General features: G+C 43.4%; 6 protein-coding genes across 6 annotated transcripts; 2 read left to right on the top strand and 4 right to left on the bottom strand.

The window, feature by feature from the left end:
• Window positions 1-27,140, top strand: LOC105529367. The gene is made up of 11 exons (XM_011966494.1): window positions 1-434; window positions 1,507-1,749; window positions 5,816-5,938; window positions 6,659-6,977; window positions 12,031-12,143; window positions 12,234-12,323; window positions 13,694-13,923; window positions 23,366-23,509; window positions 24,372-24,573; window positions 25,128-25,345; window positions 26,405-27,140. The coding sequence occupies exons 1-11, from the start codon at window positions 30-32 to the stop codon at window positions 26,847-26,849; spliced, it is 2,532 nt and encodes an 843-aa protein (XP_011821884.1). The 5' UTR covers window positions 1-29; the 3' UTR covers window positions 26,850-27,140.
• Window positions 1,469-1,854, top strand: LOC105529341 (histone H4). Its single transcript, XM_011966465.1, has one exon. The coding sequence runs from the start codon at window positions 1,489-1,491 to the stop codon at window positions 1,798-1,800; it is 312 nt and encodes a 103-aa protein (XP_011821855.1). The 5' UTR covers window positions 1,469-1,488; the 3' UTR covers window positions 1,801-1,854.
• LOC105529342 (histone H4) lies at window positions 6,518-6,949 on the bottom strand. The gene has a single exon (XM_011966466.1). The coding sequence runs from the start codon at window positions 6,947-6,949 to the stop codon at window positions 6,638-6,640; it is 312 nt and encodes a 103-aa protein (XP_011821856.1). The 3' UTR covers window positions 6,518-6,637.
• LOC105529343 (histone H3.1) lies at window positions 11,978-12,475 on the bottom strand. The gene has a single exon (XM_011966467.1). The coding sequence runs from the start codon at window positions 12,441-12,443 to the stop codon at window positions 12,033-12,035; it is 411 nt and encodes a 136-aa protein (XP_011821857.1). The 5' UTR covers window positions 12,444-12,475; the 3' UTR covers window positions 11,978-12,032.
• On the bottom strand, window positions 13,483-13,989 carry LOC105529344 (histone H2A type 1). Its single transcript, XM_011966469.1, has one exon. It carries the CDS (start codon window positions 13,940-13,942, stop codon window positions 13,550-13,552), a length of 393 nt encoding a protein of 130 aa, XP_011821859.1. The 5' UTR covers window positions 13,943-13,989; the 3' UTR covers window positions 13,483-13,549.
• On the bottom strand, window positions 24,278-24,702 carry LOC105529345 (histone H2B type 1-B). Its single transcript, XM_011966470.1, has one exon. It carries the CDS (start codon window positions 24,700-24,702, stop codon window positions 24,322-24,324), a length of 381 nt encoding a protein of 126 aa, XP_011821860.1. The 3' UTR covers window positions 24,278-24,321.

Here is a 27,140-nt window from a genome sequence, read left to right as displayed (position 1 = left end):
TGGGTGTTACGTTGTGCTGTTTTCTTATCATGGCTCGTACTAAGCAAACTGCTCGGAAGTCTACTGGTGGCAAGGCGCCACGCAAACAGTTGGCCACTAAGGCAGCCCGCAAGAGTGCTCCGGCCACCGGCGGTGTGAAAAAGCCCCACCGCTACCGGCCCGGTACTGTGGCTCTGCGCGAGATCCGCCGTTATCAGAAGTCCACCGAACTGCTGATTCGTAAACTACCTTTCCAGCGCCTAGTGCGCGAGATTGCGCAGGACTTTAAAACAGACCTGCGCTTCCAGAGCTCTGCTGTGATGGCTCTGCAGGAGGCGTGTGAGGCCTACTTAGTTGGGCTGTTTGAGGACACTAACCTGTGCGCCATCCACGCCAAGCGCGTCACTATAATGCCCAAGGACATCCAGCTCGCTCGCCGCATCCGCGGAGAGCGGGCATGATTACTCCGGCAACTCTGACGGTCCAATCAAAGGCTCTTTTCAGAGCCACCACCTTTTCAAGTAAGGTAGCTGTAAGAAGCCAATCTAAGACGAAAGGGAATGCATTGGGAGCACTTTACGTTTTGATGTTTGCCACTGAAGGCTTCAAAACCATTCGATTTTGGCTGGTCACTGTGACGCGCCTGTGATTCAAGCACTTTGGGAGGCTGAGGCGGGCGGATCACCAGAGGTCAAGAGTTTGGGATCAGCCTGGCCAATATGGCCGAACCCAGTCTACGAAAAATACAATAACACGATGGGCGTGATGGCGAGCGCCTGTAATCCCAACTACACTCGGGAGGCTGAGGCAGGAGAATCGCTTGAACCTGGGAGGCACAGGTTTCAGGGAGTCGAGATCGCGGTAATGTACTCCAGCCTGGGCGACAGCGAGACTCAGTCTCAAAAGAAAAACATTCGACTTAAAATAGTTATGGAGTCTGAATGGGTTTGTATTTCTTAACCCAGTTCCTCAAAGCCCGTAGCTCTGTTAATAAAAGCCATTGGTCAAGCCAGCTTGGTCCCACCCCCGTCTCCCCACCCTCCCCCAACCGCCGCTCCCGCCACTTCCTGGGGCTTGGAGGAGGAGTAAGGGAGGGGACTGTAGGCGTCATATTTCCCGCCTGCGCGCTTTTCATTCTGTGTCCGCTGGGGGTGGGGGAAGGGGTAACGTTCGGTTACCCCTAAACGTAAAGATCGGTTCCCCTATTCTCTCTCTCTGGTTAATTCTTAACCCAGTTCCTCAAAGCCTGTAGTTCTGTTAAGAAAATAAAAGTCATTGGTCAAGCCAGCTTGGTCCCACCCCCGTCTCCCCACCCTACCCCAACCGCTGCTCCCGCCACTGCCTGGGGCTTGTAGGAGGGGTTGAGGGAGGGGACTGTAGGCGTCACATTTCCCGCCTGCGCGCTTTTCATTCTGTGTCCGCTGGGGGTGGGGGAGGGGTAACGTAGATATATAAAGATCGGTTCCCCTGTTCTCTCTCACTTGCTCTTGGTTCACTTCTTACGAAGTCATGTCTGGACGTGGTAAGGGCGGGAAGGGTTTGGGTAAGGGGGGTGCCAAGCGCCACCGCAAGGTGTTGCGCGACAACATCCAGGGCATCACCAAGCCGGCCATCCGGCGTCTGGCCCGGCGTGGAGGTGTCAAGAGGATCTCTGGTCTGATCTACGAGGAGACTCGCGGGGTGCTCAAGGTGTTTTTGGAGAACGTGATCCGTGACGCTGTCACCTATACGGAACACGCCAAGCGCAAGACGGTCACTGCTATGGACGTGGTCTACGCGCTCAAGCGCCAGGGACGCACGCTTTATGGCTTTGGCGGCTAAGGTTGCTGCTTTCTCCCCAGCTTGCGTTTCTGAACCAAAGGCCCTTTTCAGGGCCGCCCAACTAAACAAAAGAAGAGCTGTATCCATCAAGCCAAGAAGCTCAATGTATAGTTAATGTGAATGATAATGAGCTGACATACTAGAAAGGAAAGGTTACTGGAACTGCAAGTTTGCCCTTCACTCACTAGATATGGGTAGGGGAGCAAAGATATTCCAACTCTGAAGAGTGAGTGGGAAAAACATTGAGTTAAAAATTTGTGTTAGTTTCCAAGGGACAAAGAGAAGCGCTGCCCAATCAGTGAGCGCCATTCGTAGCTGTCAACCAATCAGAACTGATAAGCTAATATTTCCTGAGGCAAGCCAGAGAGTCGGAGGGGAAGCTAAAAAGCTTATTGAGAAAGGACAAAACCCTGTTTTAGTAAAATATTTTTTTTTTTTTTACTAATTTTTATTTTTTAGCGATTAGAAAATGAAATCAGAGACTTTTAAGTATCCCTCAATCATGTACTGAGAGCAATACTCAATTTATTGCCACCAATACAATTTGCCTCGATTTAAAAGATCCTGAAATTTGAAACCCCATTTAGACTACTGGAATACCTAGGACACTAAATTCAGGGGCGATTAAAATCTGGTTTAGAGAGAAAAGTCACCTTTTTCAGTGTTACCGGGCCTTCAGCAGTTAGCCTTTTTCCCCCCCTTTACGTAGAAATTGGAATTTGGGTGATAGAAATATTCTGAAATTAAATTGTGATGATGGTTGTACAACTAAGTAAACATGGTAAAATTCATTGAATTGTACCTAAAGTGGGCAAATTTTATGGTATATTAAATATCAATAAAGCTGATTTCTTTATATACATACATACTTTTATATATGCAGAGAGAGAAATGATGCAGGCAGGGTGGCAGGACATGAGGTTGGTAGCATAGGCAATGTTGGTCTGTGAAGGGCCACCTGTGCTAAACCTGGAAGCCTGGGGTTTGTCCAATTAAGTCATTGTAGCCACAGTTTTAAACGATGTTCCTGATGCAGTTATGTGTTCAGTAGTACATCTAGCTTCAGAACTCAGCTGGAAAACAGATGTGAACTTGAGATTAGCTAATAGGGAAATATATTACTCTCATCTGAGTAAATATTCACAAATGCCTCTCATTGTGCTCATTGTTATAGAGGACTGATTTCGGCCTCACTACGTTAGCTTCAGTGATGGATTCCTCTGTATTTTGAGGTCCTGTTTTCCACCTGACAGTTTTCATCCAGCATTTCTTGAGTACCCAGCTTGGCTTAATTTAAAACAAGTACCCAGCTTGGTTTAATTTAAAACTGACAATGGAGAGAATTCATAGCTGCATCCTGAAATCAGAGGAGCAAAAATGAGCTTAGTATGGAGTGTGGGTCATTTTATGCCTTTCTTAGCTGGTATTTTAAAGATATTTATTGATCTCGTATGCCAGATATTGTTGTAGACATTGGGGTACATAAGTTAGCAAATTTTAATTCCTTTTCCTGAATTCCAGAGTCAATGTAGAGGGGTGTGTGGATATAGAATACCCATATGGGAGCTATAGCTGCTGTAACAATAGCCATGACTAGCTCCTGTTATGTTTTGCCTGGCCTTTTTAGCTCATAGCATTGCTGATAGGTCATACTCATCTTAGGCATACTCACCACCACCTTGGGCCTTCTTCAATCCTAACACTCATGCAGTCCTTGTTCAGAACGAAGATAATGTTACTTAATTTGCAGCCCCTAGACTAACCCCCCAGATTTTCTAAAGAGAAACTGCACACTGATTGCTTCAGGCAGTGGCAGGTCAAGGAATGAGAGATGGGGAATTGATTGTGTTAGCATTCTAGTGGGCTTAGTGGGGAGCCTGGAGACTTACATAGAAGATTCAAGCATTCATTCATTCAACAAACCTCTATAAACTACCTGTTAAATGTCAGCCCTGTTCTGTTTGTTAAATATATTGTTACATATATAGTTATAGGTGGGGAAATTATATATATATATGCTATTGATAGTTATATACCATATGCTAAATGAGCAGAAAAGCACATTATTTTACAAAGGATGATTATGGGAGGTCTCTTTCTTAAGGTTGGTATTTGAGGAGAGGCTTGAATGAGATGAGATCTAGAGCTATTCAGATATCCAGGATAAGACCCTTCTAGGGAGAAAAAATAAATATAAAGGTGCTGATGCTGGAAATGCTTGGTCCATTCCAGAAACAGCTAGGAGGTCAGTGAAAAGAAAGAATTGGGAAGAGAATGAGGTCAGAGGGTAGCCAGAGTACAGATCTAGTAGGGACTCCTAAGTAGGTTGAGAAACTCATCCTAGTTTGCTTGGGACTTTCTAAGTTTCATCACTGAAAGTCCTACACCCTGAGAAACCCCTGAGAGTCAGGCAAACTGTAATGATTGGTCATCTTACTTGTAGGCTATGATAAGGATGCTGGATTTTATTATGAAGGTGATGGAAAGCCACTGGAATGTTTTCAGCAGACAGTGGACATAATACCTTTAAAAAGGATCACTGTTGCTGCTGGATAGAGAAAAAATTGTATGATAGGGGGATTAAAAGTGAAAACAAAGACCAGTTAGGGCTCACTGTGGTCGTTCAGACAAACCGCCATGGCAGCTTGCTCCTAGAGAAGCAGCAGAGGAAACAATGAAAGGTATTCTAATTGATTTTCGACAGAGCTGACTGCATTGGATGAAAGTTTTAAGCAGCTCAGGACAAACAAGATTGCACAATTCCTGGCCCAAGCTGCTTGAAGAATGGAGTTCTACTGATTGACATGACAAATATCAGAGGAAGAACAGACTTGGTGTTTATGTATAAACATATTTATTTTGGACAAGTTTGAGATGCCCATTAGATATTCAAATAGATACATCAAATATGCAGTTGTATATAAGTCTAGAGATTTAAGGTCAGGGAGATGGTTTATAATTGCAAACATTTATTTAGAGACACAGTTTCACTCTTGTCTCCCAGTCCTAAGTGTAATAGCACGATCTCAGCTCACTGCAACCTCTGCCTCCAGGGTTCAAGCTATTCTCCTGTCTCGCCCTCCCGAATAGTTGGGATTACAGTCGCCCGCAACCATGCCGAGCTAATTTTTTTTAAAGTAGAGACGGGGTTTCACATTGTTGGCCAGGTTTGTCTCGAACCTGTGATTTCAGGTGATCCACCCGCCTCAGCTTTCCAAAGTACTGGAATTACAGGCGTGAGCCACCGTGCCGGGCCTATTTTTCTTAAGCTCTATGTTTCGTTCTGAAGCTTGAAGTGGGTGGAAGCAAACTGATAGAATTTGGAGAGGTGGTTAGGCAACCTGGGATTGAGAAACAACCGGAAGCTGCCACTATCACAGGCTTTGGCATTGCTAGAAGTTAACGTGACACTTACAGCTAGGCCTTGGTGTTCTGTTGAACATAAACTATTTCACAGAACACAGAGCTTGTAAGTGGTGAGGCTAGTTGAGTTAGCCGAGAAAAGGAGTCCAAGAACTGAGCCAGAATACACCAGAGTGTGTAGTGGAGTACAGTTTTCTCATTCTTTAGTAGGGCTATGTAGAGATACTCTATTTTATGGATATACAGATCACACTCTAGTCCCTTCTGATGAAAACTTTACAGTTCCCACTCATTTACTACTGCAAACAATGCTGTACTACATTATGTTTCAGTTTTTAGCCGTCTCATCCGGTCTCAGCATTTATCTGCTGATGTCTCCCACATTTTTATCTCCAGCTCAGACCTCTCACCCGAACTCACTCAACTATCTATTCACTATGTCCTCCTGTGGGGAGAGGCTTGTTAGCAAAGTAACCAGACAACAAAGTTATTTTTTTGCTGAAGTAGCCCTCTATGTATTTGTTACTAAATCAAAGATGCTGAATATTTGGCTGACTTCTAAATCTGGTCACCTAACTTTGAAAACTTCCTAGGTCGTACAGTTTGAAACTTGCACAATTAAAAAAATCAGTTTTGGAATTTCCAATTTAAGGCAGGAATAGAAGACCGTTGGGTTGACAGCTACTGTGAATATGCAAGAGTCATCGAAGAATCCTGTATCAGAAGCCGCTTCCATTTTATAGCTACTGCCACGGACCTTGGAGTCAGAGGAAATGTGAGTCCTTATTTATAAAACAGACTCCCTTAGTCTACTAAGTGGGAATTTACAAACTGCGTAGGCAGCCTGCCTAGGACAGCCTCCAGCCTGAGGACTGAAAATAGCAAAGCAGCTTTAACTGCCAGTCTTACTCGGGGGAAAGGGTAGGTGACATCACTCAGCACGACGCCAAGCTCAACTAAAAATGGAAGTAAAGCCTTCTGGCGCTACGGGCAGGGGGGCGGTTGAGGGCAGGTGTTACCAGAGAGGCTAAATGTACAGATCTTGCTGACGTTGCTTAAGTCAGATACGCCTGGGAAACACCTGACATCTATTTTAATCCACTTAATCACTTGCAGCCGGCTGGCATCTTAAGACTCCCGTACAAATAATGCAATTTGTTTTTAAAACTAAAAAGCTTGAACGACTCACTATCGGACTCGCGTTGCACCGTTAAGTTCCTTTAGTGTCAAAACCATAGCATTAAACTTCATAGCTCGCTTATCCCAGAGACCGCGTTTGCTCAGCTGACTTCTGCTTCAGCAGCCGCTCAGACCTAAGAACCTGGTCTCTCCCAACCGGCCTGTAGAAGTTGTTCATACTAGGCGAAGTGATTGAGTAAAGCTGAGATTTTCCGAAACAATACGATCACAGCTCTTTCTGAGAGGAAGTGGGCGGCCCTGAAAAGGGCCATTGGACGGAAAACTGACTAAAATATTAACCGCCGAAACCGTATAGAGTGCGTCCTTGGCGCTTGAGCGCGTAAACCACATCCATAGCAGTGACAGTCTTGCGCTTGGCGTGCTCCGTATAGGTCACGGCGTCCCGGATCACGTTCTCCAGAAAAACCTTGAGAACACCTCGGGTCTCCTCGTAAATCAAACCGGAGATCCGTTTAACCCCACCACGCCTAGCAAGGCGCCGAATAGCCGGCTTAGTGATGCCTTGGATGTTATCCCGCAGCACTTTCCGGTGGCGCTTGGCGCCTCCCTTACCCAAACCTTTGCCGCCTTTGCCGCGACCAGACATAGTCAACCAAGTCTGAACAGAGAGAAGAGTACAAAAACAAAGCAAGCTACGAGCATTTATACACGAACATCGGACCTTATTGAGAACTGAAAGCGGGAGCGAGGATAAGGAGGCGTTGCTGCCTCACCCTTTGCTCCGCCCCTCGTGGGGCAGTGACCTAAGGACTGTGAGAGACAACACAATAGTTTCACTTTTTAATCCCTTTAGTTTTCCACTGCCGTTTACGACACTACTATTTGAATCTGAAGCTATACCCTCGACTGAAAATTTTAATAAGGGCTTATATTAAGAACTTTCATTAATATGCCAGAGTGGTAGACTTTTTAAGTCTTTCAAGTGCTTGAAGACACATTGACTATTTAAAGGTACTTAAAAGAGCAGGTGTGAAAAGATCACTCTGGCCTCCTGTTTTCTTGAAATCTGACCTGTTTCTTAGAAGCAGTAGCTGAGATTCTCATATGAACGATGTTCTCACTGTACTTTAAAAAAAGCAACATTCTTCTCAAGGATGGGAGGCTAAGGCCAAGAGAATTCTGTACAAACCTTGCACTAGCACTTGCTGGTTGCTTTTCTACCCAATTACATATTCTAGCCTTTGCTTTAGCGCATTTTTACACTTTTACTATTTGTCCAATTCATTATATAAGTAACTAACTGCTTTTTTGGGCCTTCATTTCCTTATGAGAGCACCTGTGTCATGTAAAACCTGTATTAAATAAATGCATATACCTTTCTCCTGTTAATCTGTTTTATATTAATTTAATTTGCTGGTCCAGCCAGAGCCCTAAGAGGATGGGGGTGGAGTTTTGCTGTCCTTCACACTGTACTGTCTCATTCAGAAGAGGGTGATTGTTAGCTATGTTACATTGCAACCATGCCTTCTTCTGTAAATCGGGTTATGATGATAGTCAGGGAACTTTTAATTAGCTAATGTGAACGAGGCATGAGAACAGAGACTGTGGAAAAGAAATAAATATTACATAATATGGTTTAATTTTAGATATAACTACTTTAAAAATCTGCCCAGAGTTGGGATATTGTCCTGAACTCTCGTTTTTGGGTTTTTACTCCCAACACCATATCGCTAGCAGCAACTATGTGTGTATTAGTAAGGACTGTTTTTTTTAAAATCATAGCCTGTAATAACGTACAAGGTGTTGACAGATTTTTTGCTTTTCGTATGTGACATGTTAAAACTGTCTGAAAATATTCCTTTGTTCTCTTTTCCAAGGTGCATAATCATAGCAGCCTTTGTGCTTTCCTATAGCCAAGCCTGGAGTGTAGTTCAAATCTCCATACACGCTTCTCACTGTTGTTTTAAATTCTGAAAACATTCGTAAATCACTTCTATTGGAAAAACTGGAAGGGCTACTGCTAAATTTTTAAGTCTGAAAAATGCACCCCGAACTTGACTTCCTTGTCTGAGAATCTTAGCCTTTTCACCCAAATCTAACAAACCAAAACTGATTTTAGGCTTCAACAGTGTCAGGCCTCTGAGCCCAGGCTAAGCCACCATATCCCCAGCGACCTGCACGTATACATTCAGATGACCTGAAGCAACTGAAGATCCACAGAAGTGAAAATAGCTTAACTGATGACATTCCACCATTGTGATTTATTTCTGCCCCACCCTAACAGACCTATGTACTTTATAGTCTCCTTAAGAAGTTTCTTTGCAATTTTCCCAACCCTTGAGAACGTACTTTGTGAGATCCATCCCCTGCCCCCAAAACATTGCTCTTACCTCCACCACCAATCCCAAAACCTATAAGAACTCATGATAATCCCACCACCTTTGCTGACTCCTTTTTCGGACTCAGCCCGCCTACACCCAGGTGAAATAAACAGCCATGTTGCTCACACAAAGCCTATTTGGTGATCTCTTCACACGGACCCGTGAAACAAACAGCATTAGCTATAAACTTCAGCCTGCAGCATAACATCACTTTGTGATGACTAGGCAGGAAAAACCCTGTTTAACTGTTTCAGGTGCGTCGCTGTGAAGAGACCACCGAACAGGGTTTGTGTGACCAACAAGGCTGTTTATTTCACCTGGGTGCAGGCAGGCTGAGTCCAAAAAGAGAGTCAGTGAAGGGGGATAGGGGTGCGGCCGTTTTACAAAATTTGGGTAGGGAGTGGAAAATTACAGTCAAAGGGGGTTGTTTTCTGGCTGGCAGGGGTGGGGGTCACAAGGTGCTCAGTGGGGGAGCTTTTGAGTTAGGATGAGCCAGGAGAAGGAATTTCACAAGGTAATGTCATCAGTTAAGGCAGGAACAGGCCATTTTCACTTCCTTTGTGATTCTTCAGTTACTTCAGGACATCTGGATGTATACGTGGAGGCCACAGGGTGTATGATGGTTTAGCTTGGGCTCCGAGGCCCGACAAACTGAACAACTGGGAACAATCAACAGTTAATGCACACAATATGTTATAGGGAGGCAAAATTTTACCTCTACTCTGTTAGGGTCTCCAACTGGACCTGATATTTAATTTGCCATAAAACAGATTAGCAGAACGAAAGCATACAAATGTATGTAATGTAAATTTTATGGGACAGGAGAACCCTCATAAGTGAAGACCCAAAGAAATGGCAAAAACTAAATGCTTTCATATTAAGTTAAAGAGAGGCAATTGTGAGAAAGTAAACCATATGGGGAGATTAAAGGAAAATAGGATTATTTTAACAAGGTTTGTTTGTGTATAGAAGTCTCTCGGCTATGACTCTCTGCTGTGTTTGTGCAGAATTATCTCATCTATGACTCTGCTGAAAAATCTCTTTTCTCCTGGTAAAAGGAGAGCATTTTTCACATTGGAATTTTTATCTCCTGTTTTTCAGAAAGAAAGGGTTAGAAGAATTCTCTTCTTGAATTGCTGTTTTTGAAGTGCCTTTAGCTCAAAAGAATCCTGATCCCACAGTGGTCTATTTTTGGATGTTATATTCTGCAAACACCACCCCCTTTTTGTCTCCAATCTCACCTTAATTACTCCTCTGATAAAAAACAATCGATTCTTAATATAATGATATTAAAATGTTCACGAATATAAAATGCTCAATAAATTTTCTTTCACAAATGAGAATTTCATCCATTCTTTTTTTTTTTTTTTTTTTTTTGAGACGGAATCTGGCTCTGTCGCCCAGGCTGGAGTGCAATGGCGTGATCTCTACTCACTACAAGCTCCGCCTCCTGGGTTCATGCCATTCTCCTGCTGCAGCCTCCCGAGTAGCTGGTACTACAGGCGCCCACCACCACGCCCGGCTAATTTTTTGTATTTTTAGTAGAGACGGGGTTTCATCGTGTTAGCCAAGATGGTCTCGATCTCCTCACCTCCCAAAGTGCTGGGATTACAGGCGTGAGCTACCGTGCCCGGCCCATTCTTTAAGTATCAACTGTAAATGAAGAGTTACAGCAGAATCCTTGTTCTGTTGAGGAGAGGGCAAAGAATGTAAGTGAGGGAGTGAACAGCTGGACTGAGCTACCACCCCCAGTCCATCTGATCCTCACAGTAATATCACTTTATTATTTTATGCTATTGGCCAGACCCCGTACCTCCAACACTTTTTCCTACAGATAAAGAAAATATAAAAAGTCAAGCACTGTCCATCAGATCCAGCACATCTATAACTGGAAAAAACAAAATACTTTACCTTCAGCTGGGCCCAGAGCTTGGGGGTAGTCACCTTGGCATAGACCAAGTCCATTGGCATCTCTAACATACTCTGTCTATGGATAACAAATGTCTGTGCCAGGTAGAGTCGCTTGTATAAGAGTCAAGAAAAACAAAATATAAAACACACAGGCATATTCATTTTCATAATTTTTAAAATGCAAATATTACTTTGTAAACCAAACACTGCTTTATTAAAAGCTGGAACACAAGTGAATTTAAGTAAACAATGCAATTCAAACTTAATATTTTGTGTGTGTGGTTTGTTGTTGTTGACAGTTGGTCAGGTGATTTTAGTATGGTACATCAATTTACATTCTAGATGTAGGCCAAGAAAGAATGTTAGGTGTAAAAAATATTGTAAAAAAGAATGTGAGGCAAGGTCTTTGGAATTAGTAGTTGTAATGTTCGACAATCTGTGGTTGTTTTAAAGTTAGTTTGTAAAATGTGATCTAAAAGTTATATGATAAAAAAACTACAATCATAAAATATTCAAATTAAATTTTAAACATTACTTTTGTTTACATTCAGTATTCCCATCCCTATAAATTTTCTTCCAGTATTCAACCCCCAACCTCCAGAAAACCGAAAAGCAAGATCAACAGAAAGAAAATGGTTAAAATTTATAAATTCTAGATTTTAATAGATAACTACAGGCAAGAAGTAGTGGGAAAAAAAATGTGGCATGTCATGGTGCATAGTCCTAGAGGAGACAAAGCAATGCAACCAGCTAGACTATTTACAAGCAAAGCCACACATATAAAATAATTAATATATAAGGAATTAAATTATGCTTGGTCGACAGATTGACAGATGAAAAGTGGGTAGCTAGCTATGGATAAAATGAGAGCCAGTTAGATCCCTGCCTCACATTTTGCACCAGAATAACTTTCAGGTTAATGTGGACAGCCAAATGAATTAAAAATAAAATTCTTCTAAGCATTTTGAGTAAGACATTGGAAGTCGCGAGACATAACTTTTCAATCTTTTGAAAGCTTCACAGAAGAGCCTAGTAAGCGCCAGTTAACCACTTGCCTGGTTTTTCCCTTATATTCTTAAGGCCTTAGAACGTTGTTTTAAAAAATGCTAATAATAGCAAGCTAGAGGCCTGAATGATGGACAGGTGGACTTATACAGCTTCTCCTCCCCAAATAGCACCTAAGCAGCTCAGAAATAGTCTACACTGCCACAGCTTCTCCTCCCCAAATAGCACCTAAGAAGCTCAGAAATAGTCTACATTGCCAAACGGGTCAAACCACATTTCTGTTAGTGAACTTAAGAGCATAGTCTAATGCTTTCTGGGGATCCTTGGTTTGGTGTTGTCAAGTTAGTTATCACAGCTACTTTCGTTGGAATAATTGGGTGGCTCTGAAAAGAGCCTTTGGGTTTTAGGACTGATCAAACTGTAACTTTAGGTTTACGCTCTCTCTCCGCGAATGCGGCGAGCAAGCTGTATATCCTTGGGCATAATAGTCACCCGCTTGGCATGAATGGCGCAAAGGTTTGTGTCCTCAAAAAGCCCTACCAAGTAGGCCTCGCAAGCCTCTTGCAGTGCCATCACCGCTGAGCTCTGGAACCGAAGGTCGGTCTTGAAGTCCTGGGCGATTTCTCGCACTAGGCGCTGGAACGGCAGCTTCCGGATCAGCAGCTCGGTCGACTTCTGGTAGCGACGGATCTCGCGCAGAGCTACAGTACCCGGGCGGTAACGGTGAGGCTTTTTCACGCCGCCGGTGGCCGGTGCGCTCTTGCGAGCAGCCTTGGTAGCCAGCTGCTTGCGTGGCGCCTTACCGCCCGTGGACTTGCGAGCAGTCTGTTTGGTACGAGCCATGGCAATAAGCAATGAAGCTTGCCTCAAGAGACGTTTGTGAAAGTAAAGAGAGAGCTACTCTTCTTTTATAGAGTCAGACCACCAACTATTGGCCGCAAGAAAATTCAAAAGTCCCCTCGCCCTTCTTGGATTGGTCCATCTCTGTGCCTGGTTGAAGATTAAGAGAGGCTCCTGCTCATTACGGTAGCTACTCTGACGTCATTTTCTTAACCCCTTAGCTGCTATTACACTGTGGCAAGTCTTGTACTGGAAAAGCTTCGTAGTCTTAAAATTTACAACCACACAAAGCAACGCGGAAACCTCCAAGTGTTTCTAGTTAAAATATAAAAAAGAAAAAGAATATTGGAGGCGATTAGGGAAATTTGCATGTGTTCTTTATTTAAAATGATATTTTTCTGGGTGTGGCATGAGTAGTGTGGGCAATTAACAAAACGCTCTTAGCCGGGTGTGGCGGCCCCCGCCTGTAATCCCAGCTACTCGGAAGGCTGTCAAGAGGATCGGTTGAGCCCGAGTTCGAGGTTACAGTGAGCTATTATCACCCCACTGCACTCCAGCTTGGCCGACAGAGGGAGACTCCACCTCAAAACAAAGCAAAACATCCCCCACACTGGAAAAAAGCTCCTTATCTTGGAAATACATGCTGAAATGTTCAGTGGTAATGTGTACGCTCTCAATTGTGTATGCCATCAATTACTAGAGCAAATGGTGTGACATTTTCAAACTGTTTTACCGTGTGGGGTATGCGTGTTTTGCTTAACACTTCCATTAAAAATACTTAAGGAGTGCACCCATGGGTATAATTTCCTTCCTCCAAAATGTAACTGCTGTGTGTGAAACTTAGCGAGGATCACCCGTGTTTTTTGTGCTGCATGGCATTTCTCCTACATATGTAGAGTTCCTGAAAAGGTTTCCATAGATCTAGATTTCTGCAGGACAAATTACTAAAAGTGCCACACGAAAACCATCAAAAACACCTCAAAACATCTGTGCGGGCTGCATAATACAAAGCATAACAGCTCATTTAACGGAAGTCGTAGGTGGCTCTGAAAAGAGCCTTTGTTGTTAGGCTGATTTCGTCTGCTGACAGTGTATGAAGCGTTAACACTTCACTTTCCCTTGGCCTTATGATGACTCTCAGTCTTCTTAGGCAGCAGTACCGCCTGAATATTAGGCAGAACGCCGCCCTGGGCGATGGTCACACGCCCCAAGAGCTTATTAAGCTCCTCGTCGTTGCGGATGGCTAACTGCAGGTGGCGCGGGATGATGCGGGTCTTCTTGTTGTCGCGAGCCGCATTGCCCGCCAGCTCCAGGATCTCGGCGGTCAGGTACTCAAGCACCGCCGCCAGATACACTGGCGCGCCAGCCCCGACGCGCTCGGAGTAGTTGCCTTTGCGGAGCAGGCGGTGCACCCGGCCCACAGGGAACTGCAAACCTGCACGAGAAGAACGAGTCTTAGCCTTGGCACGGGCTTTGCCGCCTTGTTTGCCGCGACCAGACATAGCTAGTTCAGCTAAAATAAAAAAATGCCCACAAGAAAATGTAACGAGAATATGTTAGGAGAGAAGGCAGAGAAGCATTTATACTAACTGGAGGTAGGCTGTGGGGAATTCTCCCATTGGCTAATTTCAAATACCCAATGGGAAATCAGAATCTGCATCCTTCATTTGCATGTAATCCTTCCATCTGGTGTAAGGTTTGTGTTTGATTCAAACCCCAGTATGGCTTGAGGAGCCTTCGACTTGAATGCTAACAATAATTGACCCAGTTAGGATTTTGTCAAAATATCTTTTTTAAGCATGAGTGGAGGTTTTGTTCTGGTTATTTTGACTTTTAGCCGCTAGTGCTTTACCGGGATTGTGACTCATGGTTTTGGAAAGGAGTGGACTCCGACCAATTTCTAAATAGATATTTAAGAGGTCCTTCAAACCGGGCGCGGTGGCTCATTCCCGTAATCCCAGCACTTTGGGAGGCCGAGGAGGGCGGGCCAAGCGTTCGAGACCAGCGTGGACAACATGGAGAAACCCTGTCTCCAGTAAAATACCAAAAAAGAAGGGGGAAAAAAAAAAAGAAAGAAAAGACGGGCTTGGTAGTTAGTGCACGCTTGTAGTTACAGTTACCCGAGAAGCTGAGGTGGGAGGATCGCTTGAACCGGAGAGGCGGAGGTTGCAGTGAGTTCAGTTAGAGCCACCACACTCCAGCGTGGGCGACAGAGCCAGGAGGCTGTTTCAAAGAAAAAAAAGGTTGGGTGGGGGGGAAGGAAGAAAAGGGAATACCTCAAATCCCAGCTGTAGAAGCTTATAAGCTCTCTGATTCATAAGGGAAAGAGAAGGGGATGTAAGCAACTTAGGGGAGAGTATATGATTCGGGAGAAAAATAAATGGGTGTTTCAAAGAATAGGTGACAGCTGTGACAAAGTCTGTTTAGATGGTGTTAACCGCCAGTCTCCTCTCCTGTGATACAGTTAATCTTCTCTGGTTGATGAGATTCCCCAGGGAAGTGAATCTTAACTAAATTTCTTTTTGAATTTTTTTTTAATTTTTGAAATTTTTGATAACAGGAGTTCAGAGAAAGCTCCTCCCTGAATCTCCTAAGTGCCCTCAGTTCAAAGAAATCAGCATAACAAAGTGGCATACTTTTGAGTTGCATTTCCTGAACTTTTTCATAACACTGAATGAGGAGTCTCTGGAATCTTTCAGGAAATGAGAGAACAAACATTCCATAACACAGAAATACTCAAAATGGGATTATCATCATAAAAGTGTTTCTCTGACCTTCTTCTGCCTTCCTGTCTCTAAGTCCCATTCTCTGCAAAGGCTAGCCATAGAAACCAGAATTCCTCCTGAAGGTATGCTATACAAACCAGAACTCCTTTTCCCCAGAGCCAGCCATAAAACTTAAAAATATTACTCTAACCGACCTTGTTTGCCCGTAGGTCATAAGACCCCCTCATTCTAAAAGAGGGTCTTGTCCCATAACCAGAAGGAAAGAATGCTGCACTGAGAGGTCAAGAAGAATCTTGACACACAAGCCTTGCGGGACCTCCCTACTCAGTCTGTTAGCATTCGATGTACCCTATACAGCTGTTTATATTGTTGAACCTAAGCATAAAAATGGGCAATTTCCCCTGTATCTTTTCATTCTAAAATTTCTGGCAAAATTATGATGAAATAAATGTATATGCCTTTTCTCCAATTAATCTGTGTTTTGCCAGTAATTTTTAGTAAACCTTGGGAGCGCAAAGGTGAAGTTTTTCCTTGGCTCGAACAGTATTATTACAGCCACTGTCTCCCTCTCATGTTGAGGAACCTAAAATCAAGAGAGATTGCCTAGAGACATCTTGGTGTTTTTCCTTTTATATTCCATGAGATAGGAGCAGGTGGGGTATAGATGAAGGTGGATTAATTATTCCAGGAATTTCTGAGGTATCTACGACTTGTATCTTTGGTCTACTTATACTGAAACAGAATGGCAGAAGGAAAAAGAGACACAGGTGTAAGAAAATCTGCTCCTGAACGGGCACGGTGGCTCATGCCTGTAATCCCAACACTTTGGGAGGCTGAGGCATGCGGATCACTTGAGGTCAGGAGTTCATAACCAACCTGGCCAACATGGTGAAACCCCAGGCTTTACTAAAAATACAAAACATTAGCTGGGCATGGTGGTGGGAACCTGTAATCCCAGCTACTCCGTAGGCTGAAGCAGGAGAATCGCTTGAACCCTGGAGACGGAGGTTGCAGCGAGCAGAGATCGCGCCAATGCACTCCAGCCTGAGCAAAAGCGAAACTACCTCCCAAAAAAAAAAAAAAATCTGCTCCTAAGCCAATACTGTCACAGAACTATGGATTTGATGCAGAGAAACTGTGAGGAAACTAAAAGTGCTGATTTTTAGTTTCTTTTTTGCCTTTTCCCAAGTCTTCTGACTCTGGTGATATTTTTCCCTTCACAATATTCAACCTCCCTTTTCAAAGTGATAATGATCTTCTCCCTCAACAATAGCAGTAAACATCAGTAACCACTGGCTCATTTTCTTAGAAAAGGTGCAAGATTCATGATGAAGATGTTAAAAAGTTATCTCAGATACTGCCCTAAAGAGATTATACTCTGAGAAGGGAGGACTTACATACCTGAAGATTAAATAGCAGTGCACATTCTGCATACAAAATAAAGACTTTGAGCAATATATCATACAAAAGCACATAGAAAAGAAGATTGATCACTGTAAATTAGAAGAAGTTAGAGAGTTCATGAGGGAGGTGTATATCCAGCATTAGTTCAGCATATATTTACTGAAAACCTGCTAAGTGCCAGAGAGAGTTCTAGGTGCAGGGAACATAGCAGTGAAAAAGCAGACAACCTGTTTCCTTAGGGTGCTACTTGTCTTGTAGGAGGAGGTGCACAATAAGGTAAATACATAGTGAAAATGTAGAGATAAGTGATGAGTGCCATGCAGAAAAATACAGAAAGGGGTTAAGAAAAAAGAATAGGAATAAGGAGGAAAAGTTTCATCAGGAGAATGTCATTTGAATTCAGACCTGAAAGGAAGTGAAGAAGCCAGCCAAGTAGGAAGGATAAATACTTCAATACAATACTGGATGTGTTCGAAGCCAAGAAAATGTCCGGAACCAAGGGTAAGAAGGTACAGCTATTGTAATTTCCTGAACAAATCGTAGGCCATTTTGGAAAGAGCCCTGGATATGTACAGGGCTAGATAAAATTGAAACCAAGATTAACGGTAGCTTCAGAAACTCAGACTAGAAAGCAGGAGTACATCCAGTCACAATATCAGTAATCTATATGCCACTGGTTCATGGATGAGAAAAACTCTTCTCATCCAAGTTACCTTGAATTAAGCAAACCAACAAGCGCCTGGCATGTGCTATTAGCAAAGCAACTTGATGGTAGTCCTTTCAGTAAGTGCCTCAAACAGTACATTTTAGGCACTTGCCTTTAAAAAACATACGAAAGGCAGATATTGGGGAGGGAAGTATTGGGGATTATTTATTCCATATAAATATAAGAGGAAAATAAGTTGTTTCCCAATAACAACTCCAACACCAGGAGTAGAGAAACCAAGACAATCTGATGCCTCGTGGTTTGCAAAAACAGTAAAAAAATATATATATATTAATTGCATAATATAATTCACCCTTGATCACTCTCCAAATCAGTGCCCACTAGCTACAAGTAGCTACTGTGAAGTTGAAAAAGGGTACTTCAGATTGAGCTATGCTATAAATATGAAATAGACTTAGTGTGTTAGTTCATTCTTGCATTACTGTAAGGGAATCCCTGAGACTGACTAATTTATAAAGAAAAGTAATTTTTTTTGGCTCATGATTCTGCAGGCTGTGCAGGAGGTGTGGTGCAGGTATCTGCTACTGGCAAGGCCTCAGGAAACATCCAATCATGGTGGAAGGTGAAGAGGGAGTAGGCATATCATATGGTGAGAGTTGAGCAAGAGAGATGGGGGAGGTGTCACACTCTTTTAAAGAACCAGATTACATTTCAACATGAGATTTAGAAGGGACAAATATCCAAACCATATCACTTAGTATGAAGAAAGAATGTAACACATCTCACTAATAAGTATGCATATTGAAAACATGTTATAATGACATTTTGACTATAAAATTTAAAAAATATACTATTGAAGATATTCAAAAATTTAAAAATACATATATAATTTGTAGTACATTTCTATTGGACAGTGGAACCTCTAGCAATGTTCCAAATGTGGCCTGTATATGTGTATGATGTAGGAGTGATCAGTCACGTTAAGATGATCATAATATAGTTACTTAGTCCATTTTGTGATACTATAACAGAATACCACAGACTGGCTAACTTCTAAAGAAAAGAAATTTATTTCCTACTGTTCTAGAACCTGGGAAGCTAAGGGCATGGCATTATGGCATTAGTATCTGGTGAGGGCCTTCTTACTGCATCATAACATGTTGAGAGAGCAAGAGTATGTGTGTCACCTCAGGTGTCTCTTCCTTTTCTTATAAAGCCACCAGTCTAAAGGAAATGAAAATATTTTACCACAAAATATATTTCTTTGACATATTTTGAAATGGCTGCTGCTTGGCCAGCAGGCAGAAATGGGCGTGCAAAACTGTTTTAAATGGGAAAAATTTTACGTCTGTAGAGAATCTCCATTAATGCAGCCATGCCTCCTCCCCTTTCTGTACCTTTCTCCAGATCCAGGAGAGACTGAGAGTCTGACACTTAAAAATCGTAAAAGAAACATTTACCATCTATTCTTTCTGAGGGAGGCTTTACCTACGTAACAAGGCCACCTTTGCAAGCCAAACCTCTTTTGCCTCCCATAACCTGTTTTACCAGAATCTAAGCCCCAATTCTTTCTGTGATCTAAAAATGGTATATAAGTGTCTGTAACTCATTGGGAAGTTAGGTAATTAATTCTGAATGCTCCCACGTAGACACGTTAAATAATTGGGTATGCCTTTTTACCTATTAATCAATCTGCCTTGTCAGGGATTTCTGGCAAACATTTAGTGGACCAAGAGACTATGGCCCCCACACATGAACTTAAGCCCTAAGATATCAATAATTGCATTAAATGTGTATGGTGTAAATACGCCAATAAAAAAACAGTGTGGCTGGGCACCTGGGCTCACGCCTGTAATCCTAGCACTTTGGGAGGCCGAGGTGGGCAAATCACGAGGTCAGGAGTTTGAGACAAGCCTGGCCAACATAGTGAAACCCCGTCTCTACTAAAAGTACAAAAATTAGCTGGACGTGGTGGCGCACGGCTGTAATCCCAGCTACTCAGGAGGCTGAGGCAGGAAAATTCCTTGAACTCAGGAGGCAGAGGTTGCAGTGAGCTGAGACTGTGCCACTGCACTCCAGCTTAGACAACAAGAGTGAAATTCCGTCTCAAAAAAAACCCAAACAAACTGTTTGGCCCAGTGGATAACAATGAATGCCCCAACTCTACACTGTCTGCAAGACTCTCACTTCAAATATAAACATAATGCAGGTTGAAATTAAAGACTACAAAAAAGATAAGCCATATAAACATCAGCCCCAAACTGCAAGAGTATCTGTATTAATATCTGTGATCTGAAAGACCGAAATAGATGCCCCTATACCAACTAAGACAGACTCTAAGATTAAGGAAACAAAGTTACCTACTGGTTGAGCGTTCACAGCTTGGCTGGTATGGCAAATTCCTAAATTCCAAAGATTACAAAAAACTCACACTTTCTAAATTCTGTAACTATAGGAGCTATCAGAAGCCCTCCTAACTCTGATTTACAGTCCAGGCCACTACAACTCTGATTGGAGAGAGGACCGGCTTGACACACATTCTAGTCTTACACCTAACTGTAGACCTTAAGCCATTTTCAGCCAGCTTATGGAGGCAGCACATAAACTGTCTTTGTTCCTATAGTTCACCTTTTGATGTAAAGAGCTAAATTCTACCTCATTTTAACCTAAAATTCCACCTCAAAGTGAACATAGGAGGTATGTTACACATGTGTTTATCCATTGTGAATGCACTTGGCATCCCTCATAATATATATAGCTGTCCCCCCAAACCTGCTGAATATGTATGACTCTATTGTGTGATATATATCCCATGAGGCATAAAAATAACCAACCTGCTCCTTCTCCTCAAAGACAGAGTAATTTTGGCAGGTTCTGGGACCATCTTTTCCTGGCTTGCAAATTAGTATTGCCAGTAAATCTCTCTTTCTACTATTTAGCCATCCTGGTGGTCTTTTGAATGATATATCAGATAAGTATATTTCAGAGCAAAGAAAATTACTAGGAACAGACAGGGATATTACATAATGATAACAGGATCAATCCAATACGAAAAACAAGCAATTCTAAATGTATATGCACCAAATAACAGAACTGCAAAATATGTGTAGCAAAAACTGATAGAACCAAAAGGAGAAACAGACACATACATGATTTAAAGGTAGAGATTTCAACACCCCTCCCCCAATAATTGATAGAACAACAAAACAAAAAAATTACCAAGTGTATAGAACTCAGTAAGTGGCTGCATTACTTGTCGTAATCTGTAAAACAATGGTAATAATAGTACTCACACTTCTTGAGTTTTGGTGAAGATTGAATGAATTTATACTTGCAAAGAACTTAGAAATGTGGCCAGGCGCAGTGGCTCATGCCTGTAATCCCAGCACTTTGGGAGGCCGAGGCGGGCAGATCACCTGAGGTCAGGAGTTCGAGATCAGTCTGACCAACATGGAGAAACCTTGTCTTTAACAAAAATACAAAATTAGCCCGGCGTGGTGGTGCATGCCTGTAGCCCCAGTGACTGGGGAGGCTGAGGCAGGATAATTGCTTGAACTCTGGAGGCGGAGGTTGCGGTGAGCTGAGATCTCACCATTGCACTCCAGCCTGGTTGACAGAGAAAGACTCAGTCTCAAAAAAAAAAAAAAAAAGATTAGCAAGAGAAAAGCATACAAATGTATTTAATATAACTTTTATGTTACATGCGACCCTTCAGAAATGAAAACTCGATGGAAGCAGGAAACCTGTGTATTTTTATGGTAAGTTTAGTGAAATGCATAGTTGTGGATTAGTACGATTGACAGTAGGCATATGATCTAATGGTAATAAACTGAGGGGACATAGGAAGGCTTGTTTGTTAATTACCTATTAACGATCAGCAGACTATCAACAGAGACAGCAAAACATCCTAGTTTTGAGTTAGAAGACCTAGGTTTTTGTATTGGCTTGTCAGTTATGGGTATTGTTTTAGATAAAACATCAAGTATTCTTGATTTCTTATTTTAAAAAAGAAGGAAGGAAAGAAAGAAGGAAAAAGGAGAAGAAAAGTGTCAGAGTCATTTGAACCAAAGTGACTCCATTTTGAGTGTGGGCTAGGAAAATGAGGCTGAGACTTGCTGGGCTGCATTCCCAGAAAGTCAATCATTCCTAGCTTCTAGATGTTTATGGTTAAGGGAACAAATAAATAATGTTTACTAAACAGACTCAGACCTGGGAGTGTCCAGATATCCCTATATCTGGAGAACAAAGGCATTCCTAATTTTGTTTAAAGATAATAATGTCTATTCTTGCAAAATATAGTAACTAAGAAAATCAATCCTTTATCACAACCCCGTGTAGCAGAGCACATCTCCCCATATATACAAGCATTGTACCTACAGGGTGGATGCCTTCCTCCTCTTACTTTCCGGAATGTCCTGCTCTGTCTATGGAGTCCTTTCACCACTTTACTTTCTTAGTAAACTTGCATTTACTTTGCACTGCGGACTCGCCCTGAAGTCTTTCTTGCGCGGGATCCAAGAACCCTCTCTTGGGGTCTGGATGGGGACCTCTTTCCTGTAACATATTTCTGGCCACCACAGAAGGGACTATAATACAGAAACCCTGACCCTACAGCTACCTTTGGATAAGTGTTGGAGTTCTGTAACAAAGGAAGAAAGCAGGCAGGCAAAAAATTTATGAAAGAACATATGACAAAATAATATCTGCTTCAAAACTTAATATTTTTAAATTTTTTTTTTAATGAGTCAGGCTGTTTTTTTTTGGGGTGGTGTGTCTCATTCTGTCGCTCAGGTTGTCACGGCGCGATCTTGGCTTGCTGCAACCTCTACCTCCCGGGCTCAAGTAATCCTCCCACCTCAGCCTCTCTAGTAACTGGAACTATAGGCATATGCCACAACGCCCAGCTAATTTTTTGTAGAGACTGGATTTCGCCATGTTGCCCAGGCTGGTCTCGAATTGTGAGCTCAAGTGGTCTGCCTGACTTAAGTCTCCCAAAGTGCTGGGATTACAGGCATGATGCACCTGGCCCAAAAGTTCATTTTGCAAATGCTTATATTAGCAGGTCTCACTTCTCCGGGGAAAGATCCTAAATATCAGTTTCTTAAACTGCAGCCTCAACTGCTTAGTAATGTTTTGGGGGAGGTGGTCGTTTTATAATTAAAAAAAAAATCATAGATTTTTTTAAACACAAGCATCTCTTTCACAACGGTAGTTTGCATATATAGTACTAGGATGGGAAGTGCTTCACTTACAGTTGTTCACTGACATTTTGTGTGGCATCCAGATTTTTTTTTATTTTTGAGACAGGGTCTGTCCTCACCCAGGCTGGAGTGCAGTGGTGTCATCACAGCTTACTGCAACCTCCACCTTCCAGGCTCAAATGATCCTCCCACTTCAACCTCCCCAGTAGTTGGGACTACAGAAATGTGCCACCAGGCCTGGTTAATTTTTAAATTTTTGGTGGAGACAGACTCACTAAGTTGCCCAGACTGGTCTTGAGCTCCTAGGCTCAAGTGATCCTCCCACCTTGGCCTCCCAAAGTGCTGGTATTACAGGCGTGAGCTGCACCACACCCGGCCCAGAACCTCTTTTAAAAGATTCTTAAAAATTAAATCTGGGCCGGGCGCGGTGACTCATTCCTATGATCTCAGCACTTTGGGAGGCCAAGGCGGGAGGATCACTTGAGCCCAGGAGTTCACTTGACCAGCCTGGGCAACATAGTAAGACCCTTTGCCTCCACAAAATACTAAAAAATTAACTGGGTGTGGTGGCGCATTTCTGTAGTCCCAGCTACTCAAGGGGCTGAAGTTAGAGGATAGCTTGAGCTGGAGAAGTCGAGGCTGCAGTGAGCTATGATGGCGCCTGGCCAACAGAGCAAGACCATTTCTCAAAACAGAAACAATAACTGTTTGAGAAACTTTATTTCTTCATCCGAAGACACTGCTGAATGTCACCTACATATAATGCCAGTAAGTTCACTTAAAATACTCCCCTCCGATTCCCCCATCCCCTCCTACTTAGTGTGCAATCAACAGGTTCTTTTCTTCTTCCATTTCTTCCCCCAGCCCCAGACCAAGAATTGGCCCATTAAGTCCTCCTCAACTAGTGCCCTTCCTGCCTTTTTCTAGCTATATTGTTTTCGGCGTCCCGGATTTCTTGAAAAATGCTTCCCTCTCCAAGTGGGGCCTTCCTAGTATCTTTGCAGTAGGGCCAGTTGGGGAAAGGCACAAAATTCAAACCCTTTTGTATCTCGCAGAGCTGGAAATCCGAAGGTTAAGTGGCCTAAGAAATGGGAATCTGGATTTCTGGGATGCATGAAATATGTAAACTACATAGCTGTTGTCATTGATAAACAATTATAACGCAAAACTACTGCGATTTCATTTTGTGGAACGGGAAATATTCCCTACAAAGGCGCCCGGGAAATCAGACTTCGCTTACTGTTTCCTCAATACTGGAGGAAATCTTTCCTTCTTACTGGAGGTAAGAATTTACAGCATAGGCAAACTGCAGGAGCAAATATCCCTACACGCCCTTTTGTCGCTTACACTTTTCTGCTCCCCTCCCCCTCATCTCAAGCGGTTAACGGCTAATGACCCCCATAGAAACACTGTACCCTGAATTGCATTACTTGTTTCATTATCCAGAAAGGAAAGTTTTCTGTGCTAGACCAGGGAGGGAGTAGTGACCGTATCAAATGAATTACAACTAGTACCCGAAGGCTTACCCAGGGGGAACATATAAGTTTGCTAAAGGCAGATGAGAAAGAGCGCCATCACCCCCCCTAACGTTTGTATTTTTAATAGAGACCATGTTGGCCGGGCTAGTCTCGAACTTCTGACGTCAAGTGATCCGCCCGCCTCGGCCTCCCAAAATGCTGGGATTAAAGGCGACAGCCACGGCGGGCTGCCCCAAGTTAACCTTGGCTCTAAAACTTGCCTTCGCTAACATTCTAGTTGATCCTCTAGAACTGAAGCAGAACAGAGGCAGCACCACCTTAAGAAATTGTGGTTATAGCTCTCTTTGCGACAAAGTAGGTGGCTCTGAAAAGAGCCTTTGGGTTTGGAGGTGCTTACATAAGCACTTACTTGGAGCTAGTGTACTTGGTAACAGCCTTGGTGCCCTCGGACACAGCATGCTTAGCCAGTTCCCCGGGCAGCAGCAGGCGCACAGCCGTCTGGATCTCCCTGGAGGTGATGGTCGAGCGCTTGTTGTAGTGCGCCAGGCGGGAAGCTTCGCCCGCGATGCGCTCGAAGATGTCATTGACGAAGGAATTCATGATCCCCATGGCCTTGGAGGAGATGCCGGTGTCGGGGTGGACCTGCTTCAGAACCTTGTACACATAGATGGAATAGCTCTCCTTTCGGCTGCGCTTACGCTTCTTACCATCCTTCTTCTGCGCCTTAGTGATGGCCTTCTTAGAGCCCTTTTTAGGGGCAGGAGCAGACTTAGAGGGTTCAGGCATCGCTATTCCTAAAACAAAACAAAAAAGCTACCAACACTCTCCACCAGAGTAGTAGGGAGAACAGTTCAGAGCCCACGTATTTATAGTCCTGAGATTCAAATGACGGTTTAAGATTCCTCACTTCTGATTGGATAAAAGAAATACAGTTTCACTGAGGGGTGGGGTTTATGCAAATATGGAATTTATGGACTCTCTTTCTATTGGATAAAGCAGGAAACATAACTGACCAATAGGATAACTCTCTATTGCAGCCTTGCAGTTTGTACAGAAGTATTTCTTCAGGCGCCATTCCATCTTGCTTGTCTTTTACAGTTTTCAGAGGTCGCTGTGTTTGGACGTGGAAAACGGAGGTAAAGCACAAAGTTGTTCATCGGTACCAGCCTTGCAGTTTCTAGTAGCGCAGGGTCCATTGTCTTTTTCGAAAGGGCAATTATTCTGAGCCTGTGGAAGCCGGCGCGCCGCTGTACTTAGAATACCTGGCCGCCGATATCCTGGAGCTGACACGCAGCGCCATACGTGACAAGACCCACAGCATCCCCCGCCACCTGCAGCTGGCCTTCCGCAACGACGAGCAGCTCAACAAGCTGCTGGGCAAAGTCACTATTACTCAGGGAGGCGTCCTGGCCAATATTCAGGCCGTCCTGTTGCAAAAATAACCGAGAACCACGATAAGGCCAAAAGCAAGTAAAGTCCACTCAAACCAGAAAACGTACCTTAAACTTGCTACGGCATTTTTCAGAACCGTCCATTGTTTCACAAGAAAGGATGGCAACTTGCTTGTGTTTCGGGTACCTTTTGGTTTTGGTTTGGATTGGTTTGAGACAGAGTTTCGCTGTCACCCAGGCTGGAATGCTGCCGCGCGATATCGGCTCACTGCAACCTCCACCCCGCGGCTTCACCAGGTTCTCATGCCTCAGCCTCCTTTGTACCTGGGATTACAGGCGTCTGCTACCACGCCTAGCCAATTTTTGTATTTTTATTCGAGACGGGGTTTTCACCATTTTAGCTAGGGTTGTCTTGAACTCCTGGCCTGAAGTGATCCTCCCATCTTGCCCTCCCAAAATGCTGGGATTACAGGCCTAAGCCACGGCCCCCCTAGCCTAATGGTGTTTAAAAATTAAGTTTCGAGGAAACACCTTCCTTAAGAAACTACATTTTAGAGGATACAAAGTGAAACTAAAGCCAACCAAAATAAGACAGTTTGAGAACAGGCAGGGTGGGAATGTGACTTGGACTTAGAAAACGAAGGATAAGGAAACTGGCTGTTGACCAGTAACAAAATAGCATGGAATTCTCATTCTCTGAATGTAAGTAGTTTCCGACATGAGGCGGTCAACGTTTCTGGTGGTTTAGTGAGTGTTCACCAGCATTGATAACTTTAAAGACTGTCAGGAATGCAGAATTTCAAGTCCCACGCAAACTTACTGAATCGGAATTTACATTAAAAAAATCCTTAGATGCTTTGTTATGTACCCTGTTCTTTGGGACTGGATGAACTAGAATTTTAGACAATTTATCCCTGCAGATAACAAACAAAAAGGACATGATGGGCGGTGAGGCGATTCATCCAATAAGATTGCCTAGTAATGAACCAATCAGTCTGGTCACTCTTCAGCCAATGGTTTTATCGCGCGGGACTTTTGAAATATTACAGAACCAATCAGAATGTTTCTAACTATATTTAAAGACCGCTTGCTCTCAGTTCAGTACGCTTTTGTGTGTGGGGGTCATTGCAGATGGCTCGTACAAAGCAAACAGCTCGCAAGTCCACCGGCGGCAAAGCGCCGCGGAAGCAGCTTGCTACTAAAGCGGCGCGTAAGAGCGCTCCGGCCACAGGTGGGGTGAAGAAGCCTCACCGCTACCGGCCCGGTACCGTGGCTTTGCGCGAAATTCGCCGCTACCAGAAGTCCACCGAATTGCTGATCCGGAAGCTGCCGTTCCAGCGCCTGGTGCGAGAAATCGCGCAGGACTTCAAAACCGACCTGCGCTTCCAGAGCTCTGCGGTGATGGCGCTGCAGGAGGCTTGCGAGGCCTACCTGGTGGGGCTCTTCGAAGACACTAATCTGTGCGCTATTCACGCCAAACGCGTCACCATCATGCCCAAAGACATACAACTGGCACGTCGCATCCGTGGGGAAAGGGCATAAGTCTGCTTATTGCTTCCTAATTGAAAAGGCTCTTTTCAGAGCCACTTACAATTTCACTTAAAAACAGTTGTAACCAATTCGGTAGTTCCCAGGAGATTTAAAGGATTTTTAAAGATAAGTACACACGCTTTGAATAACTGCAGACGAATACATCAGGCCTTTTCTTTTGGGGCGGTTTTACTGCGAGAAAGCCAGTTGAGTCACTTTTTTGCCCTTGTTAAAAAAATCCTAGGGATCTTGTCTTTTTAACATGTATATGTGTATACTTAACATTTCGAAACAGGCTTCTGG

This window comes from Mandrillus leucophaeus, unplaced genomic scaffold (genome assembly GCF_000951045.1).
Source record: "Mandrillus leucophaeus isolate KB7577 unplaced genomic scaffold, Mleu.le_1.0 Scaffold760, whole genome shotgun sequence".
Classification (NCBI taxonomy): domain Eukaryota; kingdom Metazoa; phylum Chordata; class Mammalia; order Primates; family Cercopithecidae; genus Mandrillus; species Mandrillus leucophaeus.
The sequence above is the reverse complement of the archived record's forward strand: the minus strand, read 5'-3'. Positions and strand labels throughout refer to the sequence as shown.

Coding starts and splice junctions, on each gene's coding strand:
- LOC105529367 (XM_011966494.1), top strand. CDS start 30: ATGGCTCGTACTAAGCAAACTGCTCGGAAGTCTACTGGTGGCAAGGCG. Junction 6,978..12,030: donor AAGTCTGAACAGAGAGAAGA/GTACAAAAACAA, acceptor CTGTAACTTTAG/GTTTACGCTCTCTCTCCGCG. Junction 25,346..26,404: donor GCCAATATTCAGGCCGTCCT/GTTGCAAAAATA, acceptor GCTTGCTCTCAG/TTCAGTACGCTTTTGTGTGT.
- LOC105529342 (XM_011966466.1), bottom strand. CDS start 6,949: ATGTCTGGTCGCGGCAAAGGCGGCAAAGGTTTGGGTAAGGGAGGCGCC.
- LOC105529341 (XM_011966465.1), top strand. CDS start 1,489: ATGTCTGGACGTGGTAAGGGCGGGAAGGGTTTGGGTAAGGGGGGTGCC.
- LOC105529345 (XM_011966470.1), bottom strand. CDS start 24,702: ATGCCTGAACCCTCTAAGTCTGCTCCTGCCCCTAAAAAGGGCTCTAAG.
- LOC105529343 (XM_011966467.1), bottom strand. CDS start 12,443: ATGGCTCGTACCAAACAGACTGCTCGCAAGTCCACGGGCGGTAAGGCG.
- LOC105529344 (XM_011966469.1), bottom strand. CDS start 13,942: ATGTCTGGTCGCGGCAAACAAGGCGGCAAAGCCCGTGCCAAGGCTAAG.